Source organism: Rhinolophus ferrumequinum, chromosome 22 (genome assembly GCF_004115265.2).
Source record: "Rhinolophus ferrumequinum isolate MPI-CBG mRhiFer1 chromosome 22, mRhiFer1_v1.p, whole genome shotgun sequence".
Taxonomy (NCBI): Eukaryota; Metazoa; Chordata; class Mammalia; order Chiroptera; family Rhinolophidae; genus Rhinolophus; species Rhinolophus ferrumequinum.
This window is the reverse complement of record NC_046305.1, coordinates 5,390,321-5,418,275: the sequence shown is the minus strand read 5'-3', so window position 1 is coordinate 5,418,275 and position 27,955 is coordinate 5,390,321. Positions and strand designations below refer to the sequence as shown.

At 46.4% G+C, this 27,955-nt stretch overlaps 1 protein-coding gene across 2 annotated transcripts; it reads right to left on the bottom strand.

Annotated features, from left to right (window-relative positions):
• Positions 1–16: 16 nt before the first annotated feature.
• MPZL1 (myelin protein zero like 1) lies at positions 17–27,096 on the bottom strand. Of its 2 annotated transcripts, XM_033093979.1 has the most exons (6): positions 26,860–27,094; positions 12,645–12,811; positions 9,749–9,962; positions 8,894–9,026; positions 6,403–6,505; positions 17–1,351 (listed from the first exon to the last, which is right to left on the bottom strand). In XM_033093979.1, exons 1-6 carry the CDS (start codon positions 26,951–26,953, stop codon positions 1,250–1,252), a joined length of 813 nt encoding a protein of 270 aa, XP_032949870.1. In that variant the 5' UTR covers positions 26,954–27,094; the 3' UTR covers positions 17–1,249. The 2 variants fall into 2 exon arrangements, with proteins under 2 accessions (XP_032949870.1, XP_032949871.1); XM_033093980.1 differs by lacking the exon at positions 6,403–6,505 and having other exon boundaries at positions 26,860–27,096.
• Between the last annotated feature and the right edge of the window lie 859 nt (positions 27,097–27,955).

Here is a 27,955-nt window from a genome sequence, read left to right as displayed (position 1 = left end):
CATCCAGGAAATGGAGGAATAACAAGCACAAGTGTTTAATGATGTCCATCACGGGGCTGAGATGGGGTATGAGGAGTCAACGGGAGAAAATGAGTGATTCGGAAGGATAGCCAAATTGTCTTGATTTTTCCTCATCCCGTTAGTCAATTTCATCAATGGGGGGGGGGGGGTGGGAAAAAACCCAAAACAACCCAAACAGGAATGGAGAAGAGACGCCCACAGTAGAAGTCCGAGCCCTACTTGCTGAACTCAACCGCCCGGCTGTCTGCAACCTCAGACTCCTGAGGCTCCATGACGCCAAGGCTGAGGCTGCTTCCCGCTGGGAGCCCGGCGGACGCTTCACAGACAGCAGGCTTCGCGTGGGCTCTCAGGCGCTGCACCCTGGCTGCCCAATCATCCCCCACCTGCCTCCTTAGAAGGAAACGGAGCCCCTCTCCTTTGGCTGGACGGGGAAGGATTTCGGCAAAGAATATGACTGACACCTTTTCCTCTCCACGTGGTACAGTCTCAAGCAAGGCCCGAGTTTTCTACTTCAATTACATGTAAACGGTATTGACCGAGAAGTACCTTGAAAGAAGGGACCTCTGGCATGGAACCTGTGCTAACCTTGCTACGATGAATCCACACATCGATATGATACGGGGTGGAGCGCTAAAGTCCATCTGCACAACATACAAAACAAAAAACTGCTCTGTGTTTTAGAGAGAAAACCATCAACAAAAACTTCTCACGTGGTCTCCATGGGGCAGAGCTAATGGATGTTTTCTGAAAACTGCCACCAAACAGGCGGTGCTGACAGGGTGGATACACTCCCATCATAGAATCTCCTCCGTTCTCCAGCTACAATAAATGCTAAGACTAGTTAAGCCCTTAGATAAAAAGGCCATGTCTGCTGAAACACTAAAAGATCTGCTACCGTCTCCATTAAGGCAAACCATGTCTAAACGATGGGGACAGGAATGGTGCTGAATTTTCCCAACTGTAAGTGACCCTGAACGCAAGTACAAAAACAGCAAGACAATTTACATATATGTAGAATCATACCACCTTTTCATCATGCAACACTGGCTTCTCACATCCAAAGATTAAATAGAATATTTATACATATCCTTTATACACATCTCTTTCTCCCTCCAGGAATAAACATTGTGCCCAGGTCTCCAAGGCCACACGTGGTTATGGGCTACGATTCTGCACGAGAGTCCAGTTTGAATTGGTTTCTTGCTTGGGATAGGCTTTGGGTCTTCTCTCAGTTTTTCCGGATGTCTGCATACACCACAGACTCTGACTTGTTAATCTTGTCACTGTGATGTCCTCCGGAGTGGTCTAATTGTGCATATATGACTGGGCCCTGCAGAAAAAAAGTCGAATTAGAGGTTTGGAACAATGGATGGTCCCTTCAGGTGCCAAGGGACCAGGAGAGCCAAGGACGATTGGCTGTCTGGGGGCAGAGCGAGTCCTCTGAGCAGAGGCTCAGGGTTCAAACATCGGGGTTCAGACAGGTGCTTGTATACCATGACCTTATAGTCCCTTCCAACCCAGAGATTCTAAACTGTAAACAGCAACAACAAAAAAAAAAAAAAAAAAAAAAAAAAAAGCCCTGGTGTTAGAAGTTCAATATGGCCCAAAGCCAACTTGTCTCCCAATCCTGGGCCACTCTCTTTGAGAAGTCTAATATTGTGCTTGCTTTTCAACTTTGGAATTATAAACTCAGCAGCCAAAAGCATGTGGTTTCAAATAAACATGCTTATCCCATCCAGGAGCCCCACAACCTGCATCCTTTAGTGTGTGGGGTAGGATCCGGCACCTCAGCTTCTACAGGGGGGACAAACCCAGCTCTAAGGGCTTTATCCAATGGGGCGTCTAAGAGTGGGATTAGAAAAATAACACCCAGGCTGCACCCATCTGAACACCCATGTGAACATCCACAGTCTGAGTTTGTGAGGTCGTCTTCGGAAGCATGGTAGCACTGGGGACATCAGCCATGTGGCCTCAGGCTTATTTGTAACCCGCTAAGCAGTAGTTTCTTTGTCTTTAAAACAGCAGTTAATAAAGCAGGGTGTGACAGGTAGCACTGAATATACATTAGCCATGGTTATCATGAGCGTCTTTTTATGCTAATACAGCTTAAATTACAGGTAACTGATCAAAAGACCAAGGAGCCACTCTCAGTGTGTTTGTCTGTCTCTGATGCTCTTACGTCTGTCGTGGCTAATAGAACAGATCACACTGTTAGCACTGAATCAAACAGAGACCCTCTATATTCATTTCAGAAAGCCGCAAGTTAAATGGAAACCTAAAAGGAAAATAAGAAGTTAAAAAAACCATTTTCTACTACAGTTGACCCTTGAACAACACGAGTTTGAATTGCACAGGTCCACTTATATGAGAATTTTTTGTCAATAAATATATTAGAAAAATTTTTGGAGATTTGTGACTATTTGAAAAAAACTCACAGATGAACTGTGTAGCCTAGAAATATCGAAAAAAAAGAAAAAGTTAGTTATGTCATGAATGCATAAAAATATGTGTAGATAGTAGTCTGTTATATTATTTACTACCATAAAATATACACAATAATATACAGTAGGCTATTAGTATTCAGTTGTGGGGGAGTCAAAAGTTATACCTGGAGTTTTGACTGCACAGAGTGTTGGCACCCCTGACCCCCTAGGTGTTCAAGGGTCAACTGTACTAGGGACAGAATGAAAACAAAGTGTTCTCTAGTGAGTTAACTGATCCCCGGTTACAGTCACTTCCAAGAATAGGACAGACCCTGAAATTAAGTTATGTAACTTCCTACATCTCAACGCCAAGCTGGTGTTATATTGCAAATGCTGAAAAAGGACAACAAGTTGACATAATGGTTGAATTACTTCTCACCGACTTCCAGAAAATGCTACACAGTCAGGCCTGGGCAGGACCCTGGGGGTTTACTCTGAGGAGAACGAGCCAGTCTCCGACTCAGGGACAGCAAGTGAGGCATCAGCCCTGAAAACAAGGTGGGCAAGTCCCACTCCCTGAACGGCGAGCCCTCCTCTCTCTTCTGCTCAACTCCCAAGCAGGAAATCAAAGGATTCCTTTCCAGAGAAATCAACCAACCTGAGAGAAAAGACCCCCAGCAACTCACATTTAGAGATGCTCCAATAGGAGCCAGCACTTTATACAAACAGTAGAACACACTACCCAGTAACCTTTCTACACAAAGAGCTTCTTAAATGTGAATGGAGAACCAAGGAGAGTTGGGCATTTGAGGAAAGCATCTAAGACAGAAAGACAGAAATTATGAGAGCAAAAAAGGGAATTCAAAAGAAACAGCAAAAGCAAGTAACAGAAGAAAACATTTAAAAAAAACCCACACATACAAAACAGAAGAAAAAGTGATATGCTCAAAGATACCGCAATGCATCCATGAAAACAAGGATAGGGTATCTTAATCTGAAAATAAGAACTAGGTCTTGGGGAAAAAAAGACAGCAGAAATTAAATACTCAATAAAAGTTGGAAGATAAAGTTGCAGACATTTTCTAGAAAGCAGAACAAAACCTGCAAAACAGAAAAAAAGAAAACTAAAGGATTGGTGTGTGAGATGTTCCAACTCTTAATGGGAATTTCCAAGAGAGAGAACAGAAAATGAAAGGAGGAAAATGTCCAAAGAGTAATGGAAGAAAATACCCTAAAACTGAACGACACAGCTTTGGGATTGAAAGAACCCACTGAGTAGCCAACACAGTGAATAAAAACAGACCCACAATTTTATGAAATTTCAGAACACAAGGAATAAAAACCATTCTAAGGAAAGGGGAACAGAGCCGGTCCCACACAAAGGCGCAGGAATCGGTATCAACTTAGCGTTGGAAGCTAGAAAAGTTAGCAATGCCTAAAAATGCTGAAGAAAAATGATTTCCAACCTGGAATCCTACCCACCCAGATTATCAATCAAGCTCGAGGGAGAATAAAAACAATTTTAGACAGGCTAAAAACAAATGTATTATCTTACAGTGTTGGAGGTCAGAGATCTGAAGGTCAGAAGGGCTGGGGGGATAAAGAACTAAATTCTCATTTTACTAATATGGAGTCAATAAATAACATCTAAAACTAAAACTAAAACAACATCTGGAAGTAGCAATATAATACAATCATTTAGAAGTATGAAGATAAACAGCAGAAGTAATGGCTAAAAGAATGGAAAAGTGTTTGGCTGTTAGTTCTTTAAATTTATTTTCTCACTCCCCTCTCTTTCCTTTCCTTCTCAGACTCCAGTCGGGTTGCTTGATCTTGTCCACTGGCTCACTACTGCAGCTCTGTTCGTTTTCCCCAGTCTTTCTCTTCATGCTTCATTTTGGATAGTTTCTATTGCTGTCTTCAAGTTTACTGATCTTTTCTTCTGTAGAATCGAATCCATTGTTTATGCCATTCAATTTTTTTCCAGTTCTAGGAATTCCATTTTGGCCTTTTTGATATTTCTAATTCTCTCCTCATTATGTCAAGCTTTCCTTTATATCTTTCAGTTGCTTTGTAAGATTTATAATACTTGTTTTAAAGCCCTTGTCTGCGAATTCCATCATCTCTGTCATTTCTCGGTTTGTTTCTATTGATTGATTTTTCTCCTGGTTATATATTTTACGTTCCTGCTTCTTTGTATGCACAGTAATTTTCGATTGATGCTAGAGATGTGAATTTTACATTGTTGGGTGCTAGATGTTGTTGTATTCTCGTAAAGAGTGTTGGATTTTTTGTTCTGGCACGCAGCTAAAATACTTTTAAATTAATTTTATTATTTAAAGGCTTCCTTTTATTGAAAGCTTTGTTATGGTGGGTCCATGGTGTCCACATCCTGGCACTAACTTAGCCCCATTACTAGGGTATCATTCTGAGGACCCCAACCAATACCCAGCTGAGTAAGAGGTTTCTCCACTGTGGATTGTAGGAATACCAACTGTGTGAGCTCCAGGCCTGGTACAAACTGCTGCTTTTCCGGTGGTTCTCCCTGTGTGTGCAGCTTCTTCTTTGTACTCTGGAACCTCATAAATCCCAGTCAGCTTGGCCGCCCCAAACTCTGACTTCTGCCTCCTCAGCTCAGTGAGACACTGAGCTCTGTCTCTGTTTCCCGTCCTGGCACTGCCGTCTGGAAGATGTCTCAAAGCAGTAACTAGGGTTCCCCTGGTTGGTTTCCTTTAGCTCAGGCATCACAGTGCTGCATACACAACCTGATTTTCAATGTCCAACAACCATCTTTTTTCTCTCTCTAGTTTGTTTTCAACACATGAGCAATGCCCATACATAGCACTTCAAGGGCAGAAGAAAGAGTTCCCAAGGCTTCCATAGCTGTGACATCTGTCTGCAACTCTCATGGCTTTTTTCACAACCCATTCCCACTCACAGTCCAAATGAGTGCCCTGAGGTATCAGAGAGACATTATTTAATCAGAGAGACCAAGACAGAGATAGAGACAGACAGACAGACAGACAGACAGAACAGGAATAAGCGGTGAGCCTGGTGCTGTGCCAGAGAGCGTGCTGGCTGAGCCCCGGTGCTGTTGCTCCCTGACTACGAGCTTTGACAAATCCATCATCACAGGGCCAGTTTCCTCACCACACATAAAAACCGTGGAGTGAGCCTATGGGTACTTCTTTCACAAAACACTGTTATTCTTTTCTTTTCTTCCTCTTAAATCCATCTGCCCCCACAAAGCACCTCCTTGGGACAAAGCAGTGACAAGCCAAATTCCTTAGAATGCTTTCCACCCCCGAAGAAGAGAATGGTACTGAGCTATGGAATTTCTGCCATGCCACAATTAGAGTTACGATAGCACAGCCAAAACCAACATTAGCCACCATGCTAGAGTGTGTGCTGCGTTCCAAATAAAAGTTATTGTCTTCGGTGCTTTCTAATGGAAGTAGACACCAAAACCTCTCCTTGTTCATCAAGCCAATCATCCAGCTAAATGCTTCTAGAGAAGCCGTACAAAATCATTTTTGCTTTATTATCAATACCCAGATCAACTTTTCCCCACTAATTGCTCGTCTCATAAAGCACCTCAAGTTGGAATCTAGTTCACTGGATTTATTTCCCTGAGCGATTAAGGAAGAATCTTTTACATCTGACAAAGCCACCTCCTAATTCCACGTGGGCCAAAGCAGCCAGATGATGAGTAAACAGTGTGTTAGTGGTGGTTTAGTGGAAAGCTTTACTCAGGTCAGACTCTTCTCCACATACTTGTGTGTGGTCCTCCTGAAAAAGCTCTTTACTTCCCTCTCTCTGTCTCTCTCTGTTTCCAGCTGCCTATCTGTCTCTCACGCTTTCTCTGTCACGGCTCAGTATTCTTTCCGGTGCCCAGGAAAGTGACACAGCCCCCAGCTGCAGAGCATGGCATGTGGGCAGAACCGCAGTCAGCCGTTACCTGGTGAGATCCAGAAGGCAGGCTCTTTACTAGACCCTCTGTGTCGGAGGGGGACTTCCGTGGAGCCTGCTTAACCGGTGACACACTCTCTGATGTGCTGCAGCTGATAAGTTGGCAATTTGGAGAACAAATGTAAAAAACAATTTTTTTTAAATAAGTGGAAACAAACAGAAATGCAAGTGCTGACAAGCTAAAGCGGCAGATGTATAAAAACAAAACACAACAAAACAATGGGCATCAAAACAATCACGTATCTTGAAACAATATTCTATCCCTGATCTTTAGTCACTGCTGGGGGAGGTACAGACACCGGTGTGGTGTAAGCTCCCTGCCCAGTTTACAATAATGATGTCTGCTGGCTGGGATTCCGGCTATGATTTATCCTTTGGTGCTCTGTCTTTTCCCCTGCCATCAACCAACGCTCCTTTGGGATGAAGGTTTCAGGGAGCAAGCTATACCTTCTTGATGGTAATTCACTTTTGTGGTCATCAAATACATCTTCGGGATGTATTTCAAAAATTACAGATGCACACCCAGGGTCATAGCCTTGACCATCTCATTCCTTCCAATCCCTAGTTCCCCATATTTTGTTTCCCCTGCGGAGTGCCATGTCACACAGGCTGAACTTTTTTGGGGGGCACAGGAGTCTTTAACAAGCCCAGGCTCCTAAGTAAATCGGGGAAAAGTGAATGCCAGGAGGTAACTCATTAGGAATGTGTCATCAATAGAGCTTATGTCTTTTATGGTATGTAGATTATATATATATGTATTTTTTAAATCTTTAGAGTTTGGGGAGGATCACATTTAAAGTGGCACTGCTAAGACCAAAGCATACAACGCATTCTGCTAACTGTGCCTTCTCTGAAATGGGGCTTATATACCCCAAACCAAAATGGTTTGACAGATATTCTAATACAAAGGGGTCTCCGTCATTAACAATACAATTCATATACGACACACACACACACACACACACACACAGGCATTTTACACAATGAACATATATATTCAGATAATCATAAAGCTCTGTGTCACCTGACGACCCCATTTTGTTGGGACACTATGACAACATGTTTCTAATACAGACACGTGACATAGTCGTGGACAGACCATAATAGCGGTTATGTTAGCTCAGAGCCAGTCAGTCAGTTAGTTGCCAACAAGGGACATGAGCTGAATACACACACGTGACTATTAACAGCAGTGGGATTAGTTACCATGTGTCTAGTGGGAGTGGAAGAGGAGCCCCAGCCCTGTTAGAGGCCCAGTGTGTCGTCTATGTCAGCTTTTCTTAAGAAGTGGAAGATTAGCAGGACCTGATCCCAGGACACCAAGGTAGGAAAGGCGGGGGAGGGAGAAAAAAACCAAAGGAAGAAGAACAGCAGCGTTAACCAGGCCATGCAGCATTCTACAGCACACTTTTCTGCCCCTCAATTAACCCCAAAGCAAGAACTACAGACCCTGGCATGTCAGCACCCTGGATGAGTCTCAGGTTGAAAACCAACACTCCAGTTACAGTTCATCAAAACACACTCACCATGCAAGGGGCTAGACAGTCAGCAGAACAGAGGCATCCCAAGCCAGGGGGATCTGAGTTTGACACTCACACTCGTTAAAACACAGCACTCCTAAACACTAGAGCCGCAGAGCCCAGAGAGAGAGGTTCCCACCGTCCACCAGCCCGGGAGTCCAGGGCACGCAAGCGTCAGAGCACAGCCCCCCGGGGGGGAGGGAGGCCCGCGCTCGCGCTACGTCAGCTGGAATCCCGCCTCCACTCTGTCTTACCGCGCGTCCTATTTAGCTTATGTGGTTAGCTTTCCAGCTGGAGTGGGAAGAGAGAAGGTCCTTCAATTAGACACACACCCTGTGCTCACGTGTGTTCTCTTTGAGAAGCCATAAACAAAGACAGTCTACTTTGCTTTACTGCTGGTATATGTTGGTGTCCAACCCTCAGTACCCCAGTTTACATGAGTCCAGCCATGCATTCGTGAGGGTGAGCAAAGCCACACGACTGCCAACAAAACTATAAAAAGAAGAAGCCCGGTGTCACTGCACAGGGGCTGGGGGGGATGTCGTTTATCAGCACGGCTCTTCTTGACTAGTTTTATATTTGCCTAACTGAAAACAAGAACCTTGTGAAATGACTGCCAAGAGCTGAAAATTAAACCCTTAAACTGGGAAAGTCACGTCTGTGGCTTAACCCTGCCCACGGCAGAGTGGATGGTATTGAAACACAGAGCTCAGACTGCTGAACAGTTCACAGCACGAAACCTGGGAAAGAAACTGTAAAATAGGGATTAGTGTCACGTCCCACACTTCCTCGTAGGCCCCTGAGCTCTGCCTGTCCGAGTCGGAACACCTCCTAAGGAGACTGCCCGATTCTGGCACAAAAGCTGATTCTTCACAATTCTTTTTCCATAAAAAATACCAATGTCCATACAACACTTGGTTCCTTCCCTCCAGCCCTCCCCGCAAAGGCTGTGTTTCCTACCCAGTGTAATCCCGTTTAGAGTTTCTCCTTCTGTAGAGGACAGCCAGCACCATGGTGACGAGGAGGATGACACCCACGACCACGGCAGTCACTGTACCCACCACCACCCAGACTGGAAACACGGGCAAAATCTCTAGAGGGAAAGAACAAGATAGTGTTACGGTGCATTGCGACCGAGAAGAAAGGGGATCTGATTAGATGAATAAGCAAGTGGCTCCCTTTAGCAGTTATCACACCCTCCGTTATCATCCAAAGTATGAGATCCTAGTATCTAAGTGAAGGCACACAAATATCAGCTGAGAAAGAATGAACTCCACAACCAGGCATGTCGACACACACCATCCCTCTCGCAGCGCTAAAATGAAAGGAACACTGGGGACGGGAAGTGACCTTGAGCTACTCTCCAACAGCAAAACCAGACACCAGAACCTGCATTTCCTGCTTGGTCTCAAAAAAGGGAAGAAACAGCTGTACTGTTTTTGCAAACATTAAAACTTTCTCCTAGAAAATATCAAAACAGTTTAAGCTTCTTTCCCACTGCTCGGCCCATCCAACCACGGTGAATGTGGTCTTGCTTCTAATTAACACTGAAAATTAACGCTGCCAAAGTCAGATCAGTGGGCTTCCGACAGCTGGTTTATAAATGGAGCATGAGACCGGCCGCTCCGGTTGGAACGGGCAGCAGGGCCCGGTCCCCAGGCATGTGTGGTAGAGCCCAGGTCCACAGAAAAGGAGGGCACAGCTGTATGGCAAAAACACTCCCTTCAAACACACCCTGAAATGCACCGCTTGTTCTCTAACTAAACATGAGATAAAGGGGACTACATCATTACCGCAAAAATACTCAGGAAGTACCTTTCTCTACAACATAGAGCCGAATGTGTCCTGGCTGGGCGACAATGTCCGGAGGGTTTTTGACATCACAGATGTAGGTGCCATTATGTATAAACTGCATATTTTCTATGTTGATCGATGCATCTTTTTTGTCGAGGTCTCCCGCCCAGCTGATCCTGTCCTTAAATGGTGGATAATTCCCAGGGTACACTTGCCCTTGGGAGTAGTGGAAAAACTGCAATTAGAAAAAAAAAGAATACATGAGCTATTCTCAAAGGCAGAAGTTCTAAGCTCTACAGCAGGCAGGCTGTGAAAGGTTCTTTTAAAAAGACTTCACGCAGAAAGAAACACATTGTATTATAGATCTCACGTGGAATCTAAGCCAGACAGGAGTTTAGACATCATGGGGCTCAATCCTGTTTCAGTTGAAGAAATAAACTCGCGTATCATCCCTAATCCTCTGCATATCCCAGTGAGGTAGCGAATACCACCCCTATTTTTATACACGAGGAAATGGAGACTCAAAGGAGTCCCTTGCCCAAGGTTACCATGGTCACAGGTGGTGATGCAGTGTCAAAGTCAGGACCGTTTGCCAAGCCAGCGCTCTTGTCAGGACACCACGATGGAGCCAGTGAGTGCAAAGGTTTCGGTCTTAATTCACAAAGCTCACCATTAAGATACAGAAAGAAGCCTAAGTGTCACAGATCAGTTAATCCGATGGGCTTCTCCCTCTTACTTACTTAGTTTTCCATGGAACAAAGGAACACAGCTCAAACAACCCAGAATGTTCTCGTCTGCCTCTGAAGGTTCAACCTTCAATCCCTTTCCCGTTCCACTCTCATTCTCCCCTAAGACTGCAACGGAACTCATTTCTCTCTGGTAACTGCCAAACCCAGGCCCTGGGAGCGGTAACGCCGCTTTGTGGGGGTGGGAGGTGTAGGTGGGGGGGGGTGGAGCTATCCTAATCTTGGCTTCAATCCAAGCAGCTCAGCTGGAAGCTTGATGACTGTCATGGCTGGGCTGACACTGGGGCTAGGAAGAGACATCAGCATTAGAGTTCCACTGGGAATTCAAACAGGACAATTCAGAACTCTCTGAGCACACGAACCCCTGTGCTACCACATCCATTCCTATAGATTTACTGACCGTCTGTATTTTGTTAACTCCCAAACTTTTCTCCCTACCTGTAGTGTTCCCCTGAGCAGGAAGACGCCTCACCCAGCTGCCTGCTCACGTCACCACCCAGCTGCCCCTGCCCCCCATCTTGTCCCCCTCTCCAATGAACTTCATCTTCTCCCTGCATCTCTCATCTTGACTGACGGCTACATCCAATCTCCTAAACCACAAATTTGGAGGACTCCTGGATTCCTCTATCCTCCTTCCCACCCAATTAATCTCCCAAGCCTATCAATCCTACCTCCTAACTTTCTCTCTTCTCTATTTAATTCCCACTGACAATCCTGATCGTATGCCCTCATCATCTTGGACGACGGGCTCATCCGTCACAGGCCTCAAGCTCCTCTAATCCATCCTCCACAATGCCCAAATGACCACTGAAAAAGAACAACAGCGCATCAGTAATAATGATAACCAGCTATGAAACATGGACCCCGAGCTTAACATCACTGGCACGCTTGCTAAGAGCTCTGAAGGCTCTGAGCTGTTACCCTCCTTGCAAGTCTGCCCCAGGTTCACAGATACGGACAGAAGACACGAGACTCCCGTGCAGTCTTCATTGCCGTGAAGAAGACGTGGAGACAAAGGACCTGATGACTTCCGACCCAGGCAGCAGCAGGTTTTTGTCTGTGTCCCTTGCCCCTCAACTCCCACACGGATGGCCTGGAGGGGCTCAGGTGGACACAGAGCCTTTGTGTCACAGCTGAGCCCCAAGCTGAGGGAGCCCACATCTTTTATAATGGGCAGTAAGCCCACCTGACCTTTGCCCCAAAGGAAGACATTATCTCTGCTATACTGGAGAGTAAGCAAACCTGTCCGCTGTTCCAGAGGACACACCCTTTCTGTCTTCCCAGGCTAATCACTGTACAAGAAGGGCCGCCAGTGTCTCTGCTGGCAAGATGTGCAGAAACGTGAAACAGCCGTGGAAAGCGATGCTCTGAGGCTCATAACTGCCCTGCAAGGTGAGACTCGCCTGCCAGGTGCTCACACACATAACACCCCTCTGTGCAACGTTCTATTATCTCCATGTTACCGACGAGAGTCATGTTTAATAAGCACCCACTGCATAACCAGCACTCATTTCGGTACTGACTAACCTTCCTTTCAACCCTCTGGCCCTGCATTTGTGTTCTGCTGCTCACCTTACAGTGACGTCACTGACATGCCATTCTTACTCCTAATTACTCCCTGAGTGAGAGAGAGATTGCTTTACACGTTTCTGAAGACCCTACAGACTCACTGTACAGCAAATGCCCAATGAATTTTGCTGAATCCTATGGACTCTAGGATAAATCAAGAAACTCATAATTAAATCAGAAAGGGATGGGGAGAGAGAGAGAGAGAGAGAGAGAGAACAAATACTTAAAAGAAGTACGAATAAAATGGGGCCGGTGGAGGCTGAAAACATGCAGGAGAAATCGTGATCAGAGTCAACAAGGTCGCCAGGGCTGCTCTGTGGAAAAGATCAATTCTAAGGTGGGATGTGACGGTGGAAGAACTGGGGGGATGATGGCAAGGCGAGAGTAACCCACAGACCCACGGAAATGAACGGCGTGTCAGAGATGCCGATCTTATTTTTTCCTGGAGAGTCTGACGCAAGAGAAGGGCCCTGAAGTCTGTCACAGATGCCAAAGTCACTGGGTTTGGGAGTGAACAATCAGAAGAACAGATCACTAATTACACGACCCCAGGAGAGAAGCCTGTGGGGTAGGACTCGCCAAGAGCAGTGAAACACTCCTACCGACACGGTGGTGTCAGCCCCCTCTGGCTGGAAGCTCCAGGAGACCGTGGTTAGTGTGCCGGTGGTGTTAGTAGACTTGAACTTGCACGTCAGCTTCCCTTGGGTCCCATTTGCCACGAAGATTTCTTTTGGCGTATATACCTCCAAGGCCGACACGCCAGTGGTCACTGGAGAGAGAGGAACAGGAAAGCTTACGCGTGGCATTTAGCATGAATACCACAGTGCACATTCAGCAGAGATGACAAAGAAAAGATACCAGAAAATTACCAGAAATATACAGTAAGCCGCTGCCATGGTGTACGACACATTCCCAGCAGAATATTCTATAGCCAGGTATTTCTGACAAACTGGATACGCTGCTGACGGGCTGGGGTTTTGTTGTTGTTACTGTTGGTTTAGTAAGATGATATTTTTACTAGTACTACAGTTTATCCATTCACTTACTGAAGGACAGCTTGGCTTGCTTCTCTGATGGTCTGTTTTTAATAATGTGGAGGCCATAACTTTACTTCTTTAAATAGTTCTCACATTCACCTGTTACATTTCAATTGAACGGACATTGAACTTCTCCATATTTAAAGCAATGAAAACTATTCTAGATAAGATATCACTTCATTTTAAAGCCATGTTTATTATTTAACTGAACCTTTTCCTAGAAAGGATTTAAGGCAAAAGAAATTGCGTCTCTTACTTTCATTAGTGGAATCTTACCTACCATTAGATTTCAGTGTGCTAGATACATGTGTGCTCGGGAAATAGATGAGCACACTGGGTCACATTTTCGTTTACCCACTGAGTTTTTTCAATTAGCCTGAGCCCAGGGAGTAGTAGTTAAAATGTCTATCACTTGGAATATAAAAACAACTCTTTTTTTAAGATCTATAATCAGAGGCAACCGCAGGAAATATTAAGGATTGCTGCTGAAATTAAATAATCTTCACTCAAAAAGAGGCATTTTCATGGACTAAATGAAGGTTAGGGAAAAAAAAAGCTAACTTGGCTTAAGACTGGAAACAATGAGAGCTAATACAGAAAAGATTAAAAACACCCATCTTCAAAATAAGATATTTGTTAAAGCAATAGTTTCGAGAGAATCCATATCTACAGCGTTCCAATTATTCTTAGAATGTAACAGACGAGCAGAATAAGGAGGGCTATTGTCACCCGGGACTGAGGGTCATATTCAGAATTTTTTCTTCCCGAGGTCTTAACTCTGAGTCCAGGCCAAGGAGAACGAGAGTACTCCCCCAGCTCTGCCAACCATCTTCCAAATGTTTATTCTCAGGACACAATGGGCACTTTTGGCTATTCTTTTAAATAAACTGATAGCCACACTACATCAAGCAGATTTTTTTCTGCTAAAGAGGGTGGATTATTATTATAGGGAACAATGGATTATTATTTGTGGTCCAAACCTCAAAACAAGCCCTTCTTTTACACAAGAAGCAAACAAAAGGCGTCCCTTGCTATTGTGGGTAGGCAGAAAAGCAGCCCCGGGGGCACTTGAGTTCAAAAATGAAGGACGGAGCACAGACTGGACGACGTAACCAGTTTATTCCAGGAAGCAGCTCTGGTTTGAAACCCTTATTTACTCTGTGATTTCAACCAGTTTTCTCCACAGTGACGAGCACTGCAAGGAAAGGCATGGTCTTGAAAGTCAGTAAATAAAGTTTCTCCAACCAGTACTGCCACATGGCCTGCTTGCAAGACTGTTACCCTGAGATGTGATATACAGACGGAAGCAGGCCAAGCGTCCAAGTTTAGAGCCACGGAATTCTGACCAGAGAGACTAACCAAATCCCTACATGGCTTTTAGACCGCCTATTGAAGACAGACTTAATTTAATTATGCCACCGTCTTGGTCTACGCCACCACCATCGTTGACGGGTTATTTCAGTGGTTTCTCAAGCTGCTTCCACCCTCACCCACTTACCTGCAACCGATCCACAGGGAGGCCAGAGATCTTGTCAAAATGCAAGTCAGATCTTACCACTCCTCTGCTCAAAACCCTCCAGGGTTTCCTACACCAGCCAGGATGAGGTCCAAATCCTCACAGGCCCAGGAAGCCGGCATGACTAACTTCTGGCCACCCCGCAGACCTCCGCTCCTAGCTTCCCCTCACGCATGCTGCAGCAGCCCCCCGGTCACCTGTCTCCTCTGCCTGTGATGAGCGCCCCCAAGTACAGAGACTATTAAGCACAGAGGCTGGAGGTGTCTCGGGCAATCGTGATGCATGAGAGACGAGGGGAAGAGGGATCGATCCACCGTGTGAAACGCTGAGAGCCAGGTGCTCGGGGGACGCCCTTGCTTACAACTGCCTGTGCTCACCATGCACGTAACAGACCCCGAAGTACAGCGCTTTTACCGAGCCCCGTACAGCGCTTTCCGACCAACTGATCCGAGTACGCGTGGCATTGGTAGGTTTCTCCTGTGTGGGTAACGAGACTGACTAAACACAGGTTTGTCTCTCAGACTCCATTCCATGCAGCTCGAGCAAGAGATGAGTTCACCGGTCTCTGAAACAATGGGAATGGTTTGCTTTGTGCAGACTTTATTTTTTAAGGGACTAGGAGGAGTATTATGGCAATACATAGTAAAATCACTGTGGAATTCACATGGCGCGTCTTCAGAGTCATAAAAGAGAGTTGTTTAGGGGCTCGTTAAATGGCTAAAGATGCAACTGCAAGGAACACTGAATGTAGAGAAGCTATTGTTCTCACCTACACGGGGCCTCCTTCCTGCCCACTGGAATCCAGTCCGGGTAAGATATTAAATAGGTTTCTTCTAGGCCTACGATTTACAATTAAGGGACAATGGTAAAAATTGCTGTGAAAAGTAACTCACAGATGGGGGAAACGTCTCCTGGTGAATCCTGGAAAAAATCACTTGCCTCAGGAGTAAAAACAGAAACGAAATGAAATAAAAAGATTAAGCAATGTACAAATATTTTTACATCCTGCCAACTTTGGATTCTGAGTTACATATTAACTTACATATAAACTTCAAAATGGTAACAGGATCTGAACTAACTTTCTTCCTGGGTAAAGAATCTAGCTAAGTTACTCTAGAGTTCAAAGGGCGAGAAAACAAATAAAAACAGCCCTTCCTTGTAGGAAACCAATTCAAGTGAAAAGAGGCTGAAAAATCATTTGACAAGTTATCTAAAAGTCTGTGCCATTGACTCCCCAAGGGTCCTTTCTATAGGGGTCAAATATGACACCCAACGCTGGACCTTCTTCTGTTTTGGAAGGAGAACCAAAACCGTTTAGGCCAAAGCAAAGCAGATAGAGAACACAAAACAACATTCATCACAACCACAAAGAAAAAAGCAAATTCAGGAGCGGTCTGCCTACGAGGCTAGTTCCTGACAGGATCTACTTCAATAGTTTGAATTATTGAAGTAATATAACAGAATGCCTTCCCACTAACGTGTCAAGATGATCTGACTCCAAGGGAATTCAAACTCTCACACCATAAAATCATTTGAAACACACTGGACTAGCATTATTACAAGCAAATAAACACTTTCACAATCTGGACGGTGCGTTCAAAACTGTTATCAGGGGCGGCCGCATGGCTCAGGTGGTTAGAGCGCGAGCTCTGAACAACATGTTTGCCAGTTCGATTCCCTATGGGATGGTGGGCTGCGCCCCCTGCAACTAAGATTGAAAACGGTGACTGGACTTGGAGCTGAGCTGCGCCCTCCACAACTAGATCGAAGGACAACGACTTGGAGCTGATGGGCCCTGGGGAAACACACTGTTCCCCAATAAAAAAACTTAAAAACAAAAACCAAACAAACAAAACTGTTATCTGATGAAGTAATTGTTTGTCGTGTGACTACGGGGTCCATTTGTAGTAACCCATTTGTAAAAGCCTCATCCTTTGAACAAACCCTGTTAAGGTTCTCCTTGAAATTGAAAGGAGGTTTTTGTTTCTAAAGTGTTTTTTGAAACGCTTTGATGTTAGTAGTATATGCTCCTGCTTCAAAGAGTACAGGCAGGCCGTTTATTTAAACAGCTTTCTGGCCTACCTCGCTTGCCGCTGGTACACAGTGATAGTCTGATTCTGTAGTATGTCCTAACACAAACATGAATATGACTTTTTACATCATACTAAAAGAGACAAACAGAAGAGAACACTGAACACCAAATTCAGACCAGTGGTTATGACTGGAACAGGGGGGAGGGGGCTGGATGGAAAAGGTACGCACTGAGGGTAACGCTTAGTTTCCTAGGCTAGTGGTGAGGGCACTGGAGCTCATTTTAATGTTTCCTCTGAAAACTGTACACACACACACACACACACACACACACACACACACTCTTGACTGTCTCTCTCTTTGTCTCTCATAGATACGGGGGGGACAAAAAAATGTATGCACATGGCTTGCATTCATCTTTTGTGATCGGTATATCCTGAGTATTACAATTTGAGTACAGTTTTTTTCTTTCTTAAAATGTGTATACATTTTGGGGGGGGCACCCTCTGTATTTTATTTTTCGTAATACAAACTGCTGTTTTAAAGAGAGAAACGCAGACATCAGTAAAGTGTTAGATGAGACTGCCGTCTCTGATTCCAGAACGCTCCCGGGAAAGCATCAGCCCATGATGCCCTCACAGCGTCCACGGGGACGCCTAAAACCAGGCTGGATAAAGCAGAGCCACCTGCTGATGAGCGTCAGTGGGACAACGCAGATGGCAGGTCGGAGACCTCACAGCCCTCCTAGAACAGGCCCACCCGGCAGTGGAAGTGGGCGCCCTCCTTCCAGCAGTCAGAGCTCTATCGGACCTCCCGTAGCTGGACGGCACAAAGTAAGGGAAGGCTCCGAACATATGCTCTATTCAGTGAGCCCTAAATCCTAATAAATTCAGCTTTTCATTTGTCAGGAACACAGTCCTCTACACTCTTTGTCTGAAGTTACGCTTCAGGCCTCAGTCTAGAAGTGACTTCCTCCCGGCATCCGCCCCACCCTGCGCCTCCCCCTTCCCCACCCTGACCTTCCCTTGTCAAGGCGTCTTCACTCTGTGGAATGACTGACTGTCGGCAGCCAGGACAGCGCAGGGACTGTGTCCACCCTGTCCATTATTACATTCTCGTTACCTCTCAAATGCCTGCCTTTTGTCATGTGTTCAACAAATATTGTTTGAACTGAATGAATGAACGAATGAATAAAAGGTACTAAACAACACTCAGATAAGCTAAGCCAGAAAAATGACATACTTCACAAATGGCTTAACTAGAAGGCCCCCAAACAAACGGCGTTTGCAGAGATTACTCAAGGTCAATTTTGAACGCTGACATTATGTCAGAGGCAGCTCAGGTAGGTTTCCTCCGAGAGTCATCTTCCTATTTGGATGAGGGAATCCCAAAGGAGACTCTCATCTTTTGAAATGTTCCATACAAAAGTCCATGTACTTTTCCGAACCCACAGGATCACCAAATTCCTCTCAGAGTCAATTTCTTCCACTCATGATGGATGACCAGCTGGCCACTTCTCTATCCTCAACCTTTTTTGCATCAACAAAGATCTTTCTGTTTCTGAAATGAGAGAGATTCAAAAGGCCCTGAATCAGGCCAGTCATTGAACTAATCATTTGACTCCATGAGGCCCTGGCATTGCTTCTTTGCCCTCCTCTGTGTATGTACTGTTCAGCGTTCTTTCCTGCTACTGCTTTCCTTTTTTCAATCAACCATTCATTCCTGCAAACCACGCTGGGACTCAGCCTCTGCCCTTACCGGACTGACAGTCTTGTGGGGACAAGTGCAGTGGCCCTGGCTGCGCAGGTGCAGAGACTTTACACAGCCTGGACATCCACTCGAGACCAAAGTCAAGCAGTCACCACATGCCACAGGTGTAGTCAACCTGAACTGTGTCTTCTGTATCGAGTCCAAACATTTCTCGGTTCTTAGCAAGCAGATGAAAATGCGAAACTCTCGGTAAGAAATGAGATCCTTTTAGTTCTGACAGGTTACCGTGGACTGAAATGCTCGGCATGAAAAACACACGTTGAGAGCTCCGGGGGCGTTCTTATCTGATACATAACAGACTTATGTGCTCATGCTCATGCTGCCTACTTTCCAGGTGCTGAAGTGCATATGAAAATTCTACTCAAGGAAAAGACCACTGGACCTTAAATCTACCTTCCCCTGCTCTCAAATCCTATCAGAAGGTCTACCGTATGTCAGAAGATACCTGAACCAAAATTCAACCCAGAAAAGGCCAATAGAAAATACTAGAGCAACAACAGAACAAGAGATTGGAAAGGATATGCCCATGGCTGATGGCCAAGAAGGGTGTTCCTTGCCTCCAAAATAGGGCAAAAAGAAACGGAGCAATGGAAAATGAGCACATGTTGAGTGCTTACTGTGGCTTAAGCACCACTAAATGATGGTACATGTATTAGTTTTCAACAACACCGTTGGGTATTATCCATTGGCTAGAAGCTCAGACAGGCGAAGAAACTTGCCCTAGTCACTTAGCCAGCCAACGTGAAGCAAACAGTTCAGTCTAGAACCTTCTGACTCCAAAGCCCAGTGTTGTTGTTTTTTCCATTACGCTCATTATCCAGCTCTAACAGGATCCTTTCTTCAAACAGAATCTTACGGTAAACCAACCCAATGGATAAAGGAGATTAAGATAGTTTTCACCTGCAAGTCAGACAAGAGGCATTCAGAACTTAACAATAAGTCAGTCCCGGAACTACAATACAGCAAGCACACTGGCCCTCAACCTTGGCTGTACATGGGGACCACCCAGAGAGCGTTGAAAAACACTGATGCCACTGAGACTACCGAAAATACTCTGTATGGTGATGTAATGGCGGATACATGTCACTACACATTGGTCCAAACCCACAGAATGCGCCACACCGAGTGACTCTAGCTAGCGTAATGATGGACTCTGGCTGGTGACCTGTCAGTGTAGGCTCATTTACCGTAACAAATGGGCTGCTCCCGCGGGGGTGGGGATAATGAGGGAGACTATGCATGAGTGGGGACTGGGGGAATATGGGTACACGGTATATGGCTATATAAGCCTTCTCTCAATTTCGCTGTGAAAAATAAAGTCTATTAAAAAAACACTGATGCCTGGCTCCTGCCCCTACCTGCAGGGCTGCTGATTTAATCAGTGTGGAGTGTGGCCTGGGCATTAGGGCTTTTAAAAGGTCCTCAGGTGACGCTAAACTTGTCACTACTATCTAGACAGGTGCACTGACTCGTGAAATATATATTAGTGCACGTGCATGGACCTCACTGTTTCCAAAGATGAGGGCAGTGCTCTGTTACCTTCTCAATCACACACTTAGGAGTTTAAGTGCACACACAGAAATTACAAAAATCTGCTGTATTCTAAACAATGTGCCCACTGCCGCAGTTAACGTGCCAGTGGTCTCCAAAGAAGCTGAATTATGTATATTACTTTGGATCTGTGCGTGCCGTTCTTTATAATTATCTTAATGGTGAAAAAGATACCTCAGAAACAAACAAAATGTACACCAGACATTTGGAGGCTCAGAAGCATAGTTGCCAGAATCCCCTGGGAATCTAGTGAAGAGAGCTTGAAAACCACTGCTCGGCTTGGTTTTTGAGAAGTTCGAATTTGGTAAGGGGTATACAACCAGAGTGTGCTGCCATGGCAGCCTGAAGCTAGACACAGACTAACCACATAAACACGGGGGGTTGGGGGGGGAGTGAATTTTATGGGGAAGGAAACACCTCGTCCTTTTGAGAGGCATGGATAGGTACTCTCAGAGCCACTGCCCGTCTCTCCTTTGGGCAGGTTCTTAATAAAATGCCGACTTGTCCACGCCAATTTCTTAATTCGAACCTAGTTTAAAAGCTTCCCACACTGCTCCCCGAAGCCCGGTTCCTCAGCATGGCACATTAGGCTTTTCAAGGTAACGTCCCCCTTTGCTTGCTTTTCACCAGGTGAGGGCTGTGGCTGGTGAGCTGGTATCAGCTGGCACCTACTTCTTCAATATGCCACGCAATGAACATGCCTCGGGCACACAATGTGTGTACTCACTCGGCTTGGAACGAGGACCACCTCCGAAACCCTGCAGAATCTCAAACCCGGCTTCGGTAAAGCCCCCTCTGATCTGATCGGACCACCTCTTCTGCCCCACGACCCGGTGTTTCTTGTACACTCTCTGGGGCTGCAGTCCACAGAGGCGACACCTTCCCGCGAGAAGCAAAATCTTTTTGGCAGTGTGACTGCAATCCTCTCCAACTCCTCACTAGACTCCTTCACGGGTGAAGCTCCATCTTACTTGGTCTCTGTGCGTCCAACATATAGGAGACTTCCTGGCGGTCAGATAGCTCTCAAAGAACACTGAAGGAGTAAACAGACTGATAACTGCTGAATTTTTAGGATTCCTATAATGTGAAGTTATGGTTAACGAAACGTATACGCACCTTTTTTTTTTTTTCCCTAAAACAAATGAAACAAACCAGCTTGCCCTTAAATGGACACCAAACTCCAGTCAAGCTCTCTCTGACTCTTAGAAAAATCTGGCAAAAGAGTCCAGTTAACCAGCACCCATTTATCCCTGCCAGGAAGAGTTCAGAGTGTAAATGCTCACCCCTGGACAGGAAGTAAAAGATGAGAGAGGAATGGAAACATCGGCCCCTCCCTGTTGAGATGCAGGCTTTGTTAGAACAAAACAAAAAAAGGTAATAACATCAATGAGACAACTCATTTATTGAATAGCTAATATGTGCTGGGTGCTATGGGGGTGGGCAGTCTCGTTAGGTACCACACATAAACATATACAAGTCCGCAAGGATGTATACAGCACACTCTAAGCACCTCCTGTGTGCACGGTCTGGGCGCAGTGCAGGGCAGCCGTCCAAACACGGACTACATGCCATGGGGTCCGTGTTTTATTTCCTGTTTATACCACCTTATCATCCCGAAGAATGTTCCCACTAAAGCATCCCCCTAAAAGTAGCAAATGGACTAAATTTGAGGAAAGGCACTTGAATTTGACCTGGAATTGAGAAGAATCAAGATAGACACACGGGAAGGGCATTTTGCAGAGAGAGACAAACATGAGATGATGTTTGCAAATGAATTATACCGATTGATTGGGCTGGAGCAGGAGAAAACTGAAAAGTTGAAAACGTGGAGCATTTGAGATCTTGTGCCCTGGCATATGTCCCTGGTTTGGTTCAAAAAAACTAATACAAATTGGAAAACAAAATGTTGACGACGTAGGCTGAGCACTTGGGACCCAACCCTGTGCAAAGTGGGCACCGCTTTTAAGCAGGGCAACACGGTAAAAGTGGACCTTTGGGTGGAGATGTGAAGAAACAGAAAGAGGAAAGTGGCATGTAGAAGATTTTTTTCCCAAAGGACTGACTAAACACACTGGGTTCCAGATATTGTGCTAAGTAGTGGAGACCCAAAGATGCGTAAGGCACAGTTCCTGCGTTTAGAGACACGATCACATAAAAAGACAATCTGCGATAAAGTGAAGGGGCAAGCTGAGAGGCAGGGGGCTCGCCCTGCCTGGGGAAGTCTGCCCAATGGGACTGCATTTGAGATGGGAAGGCTACACAGGGCTGGCCAGGTAAATAAACGGGGAGAAGGGTAATCAGGAGGGAGGGTGAAAACAGCACCCACAAAATCAGAGACAAAACAGACTAGCACGCAGAAAGGTTGCAAATAATCGATGAAATGTAAGAAAAACGACATATGCATCGAGCTAAGGGCTTGAGCTTATCCTAGAGATGGTGGGGAGGGATGGAGAGCCTCAGCAGAAGAGCGGCACAGCTAAATCTGCCCAGAAGAGACCCCTCGGGCAACAGCTGAGAGGGTTGACCTGAGGGGAACATGACTAGCCCTGGGGGCACCCATGAGGAGGCCCCAGCAGTAACCTGGACCAAAATGATTGGCGCTTGACCTGGCAGAGGAAGAGGTGGGCTCACAAACAGAAGGTGCACATTGCAGGGCTCGGACTAACTCCTGTGAAGGGGACGAGAGAAAGGAAGGACTCCATGATGCTCAAGTTTTGTCTCGAGGGACTGACTGAGGGAAAGGCACGAGGGACAGCGGGAAACCATGAGGACAGTGGCCAGTGCGTGAAGGGGAGCCCAGTTAGGAAAGGAGAGATACATGGGGCTGAGTTTGGAACATACAGAGTTGGAGGCAAAGGGACAAGGCTCCGAGGCTCGCTCCACAGCAGTGCCTCCTGGTGAGGGCAAGGAACCGTCCTGACCTAGCAGGGTGTCAGCCACTCAGTCGAAAGGACTCGTGCTGGGTCCTAGCAGGAGGGAGCAGTAGGAGAGTGAAGACCACACCCTTAACACCCCCCCTGCCAGGAGCAGTCCAAGTGGGTGGCACCAATTCTGCACTATAGTGGGGATGGCTCCAAACGGCAGCTTTGTCTCTCCATAGGCATCAGTAAGCATCGGGCTTCTTGGCACAACCATCACCACGCAGAGGAGGACATCGGGGGATGCCTTGGGATAGTGAAAGGACTCTCTGTAAACACTTAAGGCAGCCTGGAAGCCTCCCCGAAAGTGGCTGGAGGTTACGAAAGAGAAATTCTACAACACAGCAGAGTGGTTGCAAATACACGCTTTGGAGTTGGAGGCCCAGCTCCGCCATGTGTTTACTGGGTGACCTTGGGCAAGTTACACAACCCGTCTGAATCTTAGCGTCCTCCTCCGTAAAACGAATAACAACAATAATCACACAGAGTTGTAAGTCAGTGAGATATGCATACAGATTGCTTCACAGAGGCTTGGCATATAGTAAGCACTCAATAAACGAGGGAAGAGCAAAAGATATTACACGAACCTAGTTTTATGTCCAAATTCCTATGAGCAAAGAAACAGGAATTATACCTGGCTGAAAATAGATAAATAGAAAGATCGATTGATCGATCGATAGACAGACACATCTTCTGTATCTATCTACCTATATAGATAATATATGCATAAGCTATTTGAAAATTTCTCCCTAACTACTACTCACTTTCTCACTTTCTCTCTGCTCTTCTTAGCCAGTTGGAAGATTTCAAATATTTGCATTTTTGACACGCTTTTCTCTTAGGAACCTAAGTCCTTTACCTGTATTTCCCAGCAACACCCTTTGGAGGGACATATATACCACCTATGACCTGGACGTGGCTGGAGGATAACGTGAGACACTGTCTGGCACAGGGTCCCCAAGGACACCCCAATTGCCAAATCCAGTGAATTCTTATCGTATTCAATCTCTCTTATCTGACACCATTAACCACTTTCTCTTCCTTAAAACTTCACCCTCTGGGTGGCCGGTTAGCTCAGTTGGTTAGAGCGCGAGCTCTTAACAACAAGGTTGCTGGTTCAATTCCCGCATGGGACGGTGGGCTGCACCCCCTGCAACTATATTGAAAGTGGTGACTAGACTTGAAGCTGAGCTGCGCCCTCCACAGCTAGATCGAAGGACAACAACTTGACTTGGAGCTGATGGGTCCCAGAAAAAACACAGTTACCCAGTTAAAAAAAAAAATAAATAAAAAACAAAACAAAAATACCCCTTCACCCTCACTTGGTTTCCAAGACACACACTCTCCTGTCCTGGGTCTGTCTTGGTTCTTCTCTTACTCTTCAAGCTTCCTTCTCGGGGGCTTTTTATACCCTATAGCTCTATCTTTTTGGCCCTCTGTTATTTCCTTCAATACACTCTCCCTTGGTGACTTCATTCAAGCCATCCATAGTCTTAATTACCATCCGCATAAAGCTTCCCAAATCTGTATTTCCAACCAGAACCATCCACCCTAGTGTCACCTGCCCATTTCCATTGGGATGTCTCAGCAGCCTCTTACACTCAACATATCCAAAAGAAACTTTATCACCATCTTCCTCCAACACTCCTGTTCCCTCAGCCCATACTCTTCCTCTGTGAAAAGCCCCACTTTCCAAAAATATGCCCCAAACCTTAGGATCATCTTACACAACTCCTTTCTCAAGCCCATGTCAAATCAATTTCCAAGCCCTATCAAATTCACTTTCACCAATACGTTCTCCCTTCATATCCCACTGCTTCAATTCAGGTCTTCATCCTCGTCTGGATTGTTACAATCACCCTCTGGTGTCTTCAGTCTCACACCACTCTAATCCACCCTTCACAACTCCAATCCTGCGCAGGACTTCCCACAGCCTTTAGGATAAAATCCAGCCTTACCAAAGACAAACAAGGTCCTTTGTGAGTTCGTGCCTCCGGCTGGCTGTCCTGCCTCAACTCCCACCCTCTCTCTTAGACACTCCAACCTCCCACCACAGTGACTGACCAACACATTCATTCACGACTCTGTCTGTACTGTTTCCTCCCCCCGGTGCCCACACAGCTTAAGCAAGCTTTTCTCCAGTGGCCTGAACTTGGTCCGAGATGATGACCTCTATGTGCTCTCACCATTATTGAAAGACTTCTTACATTGCTTATTACACTGCGCTTCTCCTGCTGAACTGTCAATTAAGCGAGGGCAGGAACCTCCTTCCTAGAATACTTTTGGTGCTTAATACTTAAAAGGTGCTTAGTAAATGTTTGCTGAATAACAGTACCTAGATCAAACTCAAGAAGGTTTCCTGTAAAACATGAACAGCTATGGACAGTATCCGTGACCAGGAAAAGGTGACTTGGCAAGAAGAAACATTCAATATTTTTCTAAAACTAACCAACAACATGAGAGCTGACTTTTACAAACCAGCATTCAGCTTTCATTACTGAAGAGCTAGGTATGGCCAAGGTATATGGCGCTATAATTGTAGTGATCTTTGCGTATTACTATCCATTAATGTGTAGTTTTTCAGTTCTGCTACTTTTAATATTCTGAGTTTAATTGAGATCAACTTGACAGTCTTGTTCTCAATAGCAATGTCTGACCTCTCCTGCATAATAATTCTGTCCAAAGCACACAAGATTTCCGAGAAACTTTAGATTTAGTCTATTTCTTACTTGTTCACTTAAAACACAAATATGACCACTATCACCAACCAAAAAAAATCTCCCACACTTTTAACCCTCTTTCTTCTCAGATGAGACATTTATACAGAATGGACTGAATCTTAGCTACACAAAATATATCTTCATCTGTCAACCTCCAGAAGGTGAGGGGATTTTTACATTTATACTTTATGACCCTTGGAATCATAGGTTAAATTATGTTTTTCCTGGTTTCAGGATTACAGTAAGGACTTTCCCAAGAAAGGAATTAATGAGTATACTGTGATGCAACTGGCATTTTTGCAAAACAAAAGAAATGAAAGTCTACGTGTTTCTTAGAAGTTGGCCCTCTTTAAAATAACCTTTATTTAACCACATCCTGAGACTGCAACAAGCATTCTGCTTCAAACAACAACACAAAAAAGTCCTATGGCAGAGACCACTTCAGATGCCCGTGAAACAACTCATCCAATTCAATAAATCGAGCCTAGGTTTAGCGGAAGTTTAACCCATGAAATTTTTCACGAAAAAAAAAATGTGATATTTTTTTTTCCTAAAAAGAAAAATGTGCTTTTCTAAAGTCCTGTGTCTTGTCAAACGAGGGTGAGTCTGTCTGGAATTATGGATTTGACGGAATTCTTTTAAGCCAGTCATTTCAGTGGTATACCCAGCTCTCTGCGTCCTAACCCTGAATAATTTCTCCTCGGTGCTCTGCAGACTACAGAGATGAGACACGTAAGACTGCAGGACTCTTCAATCACCGAGGCTTAAAAACTGGATTGGAGGGAACTGGAAATGGAACTTACTCGGCAAAGCAAAACAGTCGCTGAAAAAAAGGGACCTAACCAACAAAGGCCCCACCGATGAAAACCCTGGGACTTCCCACCACCTCTCAAAGGTGGAGAACGCAGAAGCGGGGTTCCCGACCCGGATCCCAGGCGGGCCTGGGCGCCCCGGGGTCACCGCGCGGAGAGCGCAGGGGACTCGGCGGGAGCGCAGGGCAGGGCCGCTCTCCCCACGGTCCCCAGGACTCCGCAGGTAGGGCATCCCGCCTCCCCCACCCCACACGCGGGGATCCAGGAAAGGGAGAGCGGCGCCGCGCCTCCGGGCCCGCCGCGGGCCGCGCTCCCGCGAACCGGGTCCCCGGCCCCGAGCGCGCAGGCCGCGCCCCCTCCCCACCGCGGAGCCAGCGCGCAGGGCCCCGATCCCCGCGAGGGGCGAGTGCGGCCCGGGTCCCCGCCACTCCCGAGCCCCCGCCCCGGCCCCGCCGCACTCACACAGCCCGAGAGCCGCCGTCAGCACCGGCCACAACCAGCGCCTGCGGTCTGGGGCCGCAATCACCGCCCCGGCCCCGGCGGGCGCGGCCATCATCCTCCGCTACAGCCCCGCCGCCGCGCCCCGGGCCCCACTGAGGTTCGCTCGGCTCGGGGTAGGGGCTCCACCTCGCTGCCGCCGCCGCGCCCGGTGGCACCTCCGCGCCGCGCCCCCGCTTGTGGCCCCGCAGTGGCGCTCGCCCTGGGTCCGGCCCCGCCCAGCGCTCCGCTCATTGGCCGGCTCCGCGCCCCTTGAAGTGCGCGAATGGAAGACGCCAACTGTCCATCACCCCCTCTTGTCTGGCGAGGCCACGCCTCCCAGGTCCCTCCCAGGCCCCTACGCCCGCACTGGAGGCCGGGACCCCGGCTCTACCGCCGACGCCCCCCTGCCCTCTGCTTGCGTGGCTCTCTGCCTGTCTGCCAGGGTGCCCTCTGTGGGTCCCAACCCACAGATCTCTTCATTGTCTCTCCTCGCCGCGGGTCTTTGCCAGGGTGTCCTCGCGTCTGTTTCCGCTCTTCTCGGTTTCTGTGAGCCTCACCTAAAGAAAAACCAGTTTATTGACCCCTCCCCCCCCCAAAAAAAGGGGTGGGGTACGATGGGGAGAGACTTCTGTTTCAGTCGTCCAGAGAGAACACATCTCTTCTTTGCCCTGGACCCAAGGCCTGCCGTTTGCCTGGATTAGATCATTTATGTGTTGCAATTTGAGAAATCGAGCTGAAAAAGGTCTCCATCTTGACTGAATCTCCTTAGGAGCCCCCCTTTTGGCTCAGGAAGGGATAGGAACTGAGAACTCTCTCCTACCACCTGGAACACAAATGAATGTGCTTTTTGTTTGGCTTTCTTTTGCAAACAAAACGTCCCTCCATTTGTCAATAAAAATTGGGATAGGGAAGTTCCTCTCCCGGACTCTGAAGTGCCTTGGCTGGCCCTGTTCAGCTTGGGTACTTGGGCCCAGAGCAGTGTCTGCCACTTACTAGTTGCCCAATAAAAACTGAACAGCGTCTGGAAGGACCCTTGTGAGAATAGCTTACAAAAAGGAAAGACGCAGGGACAAAGGTG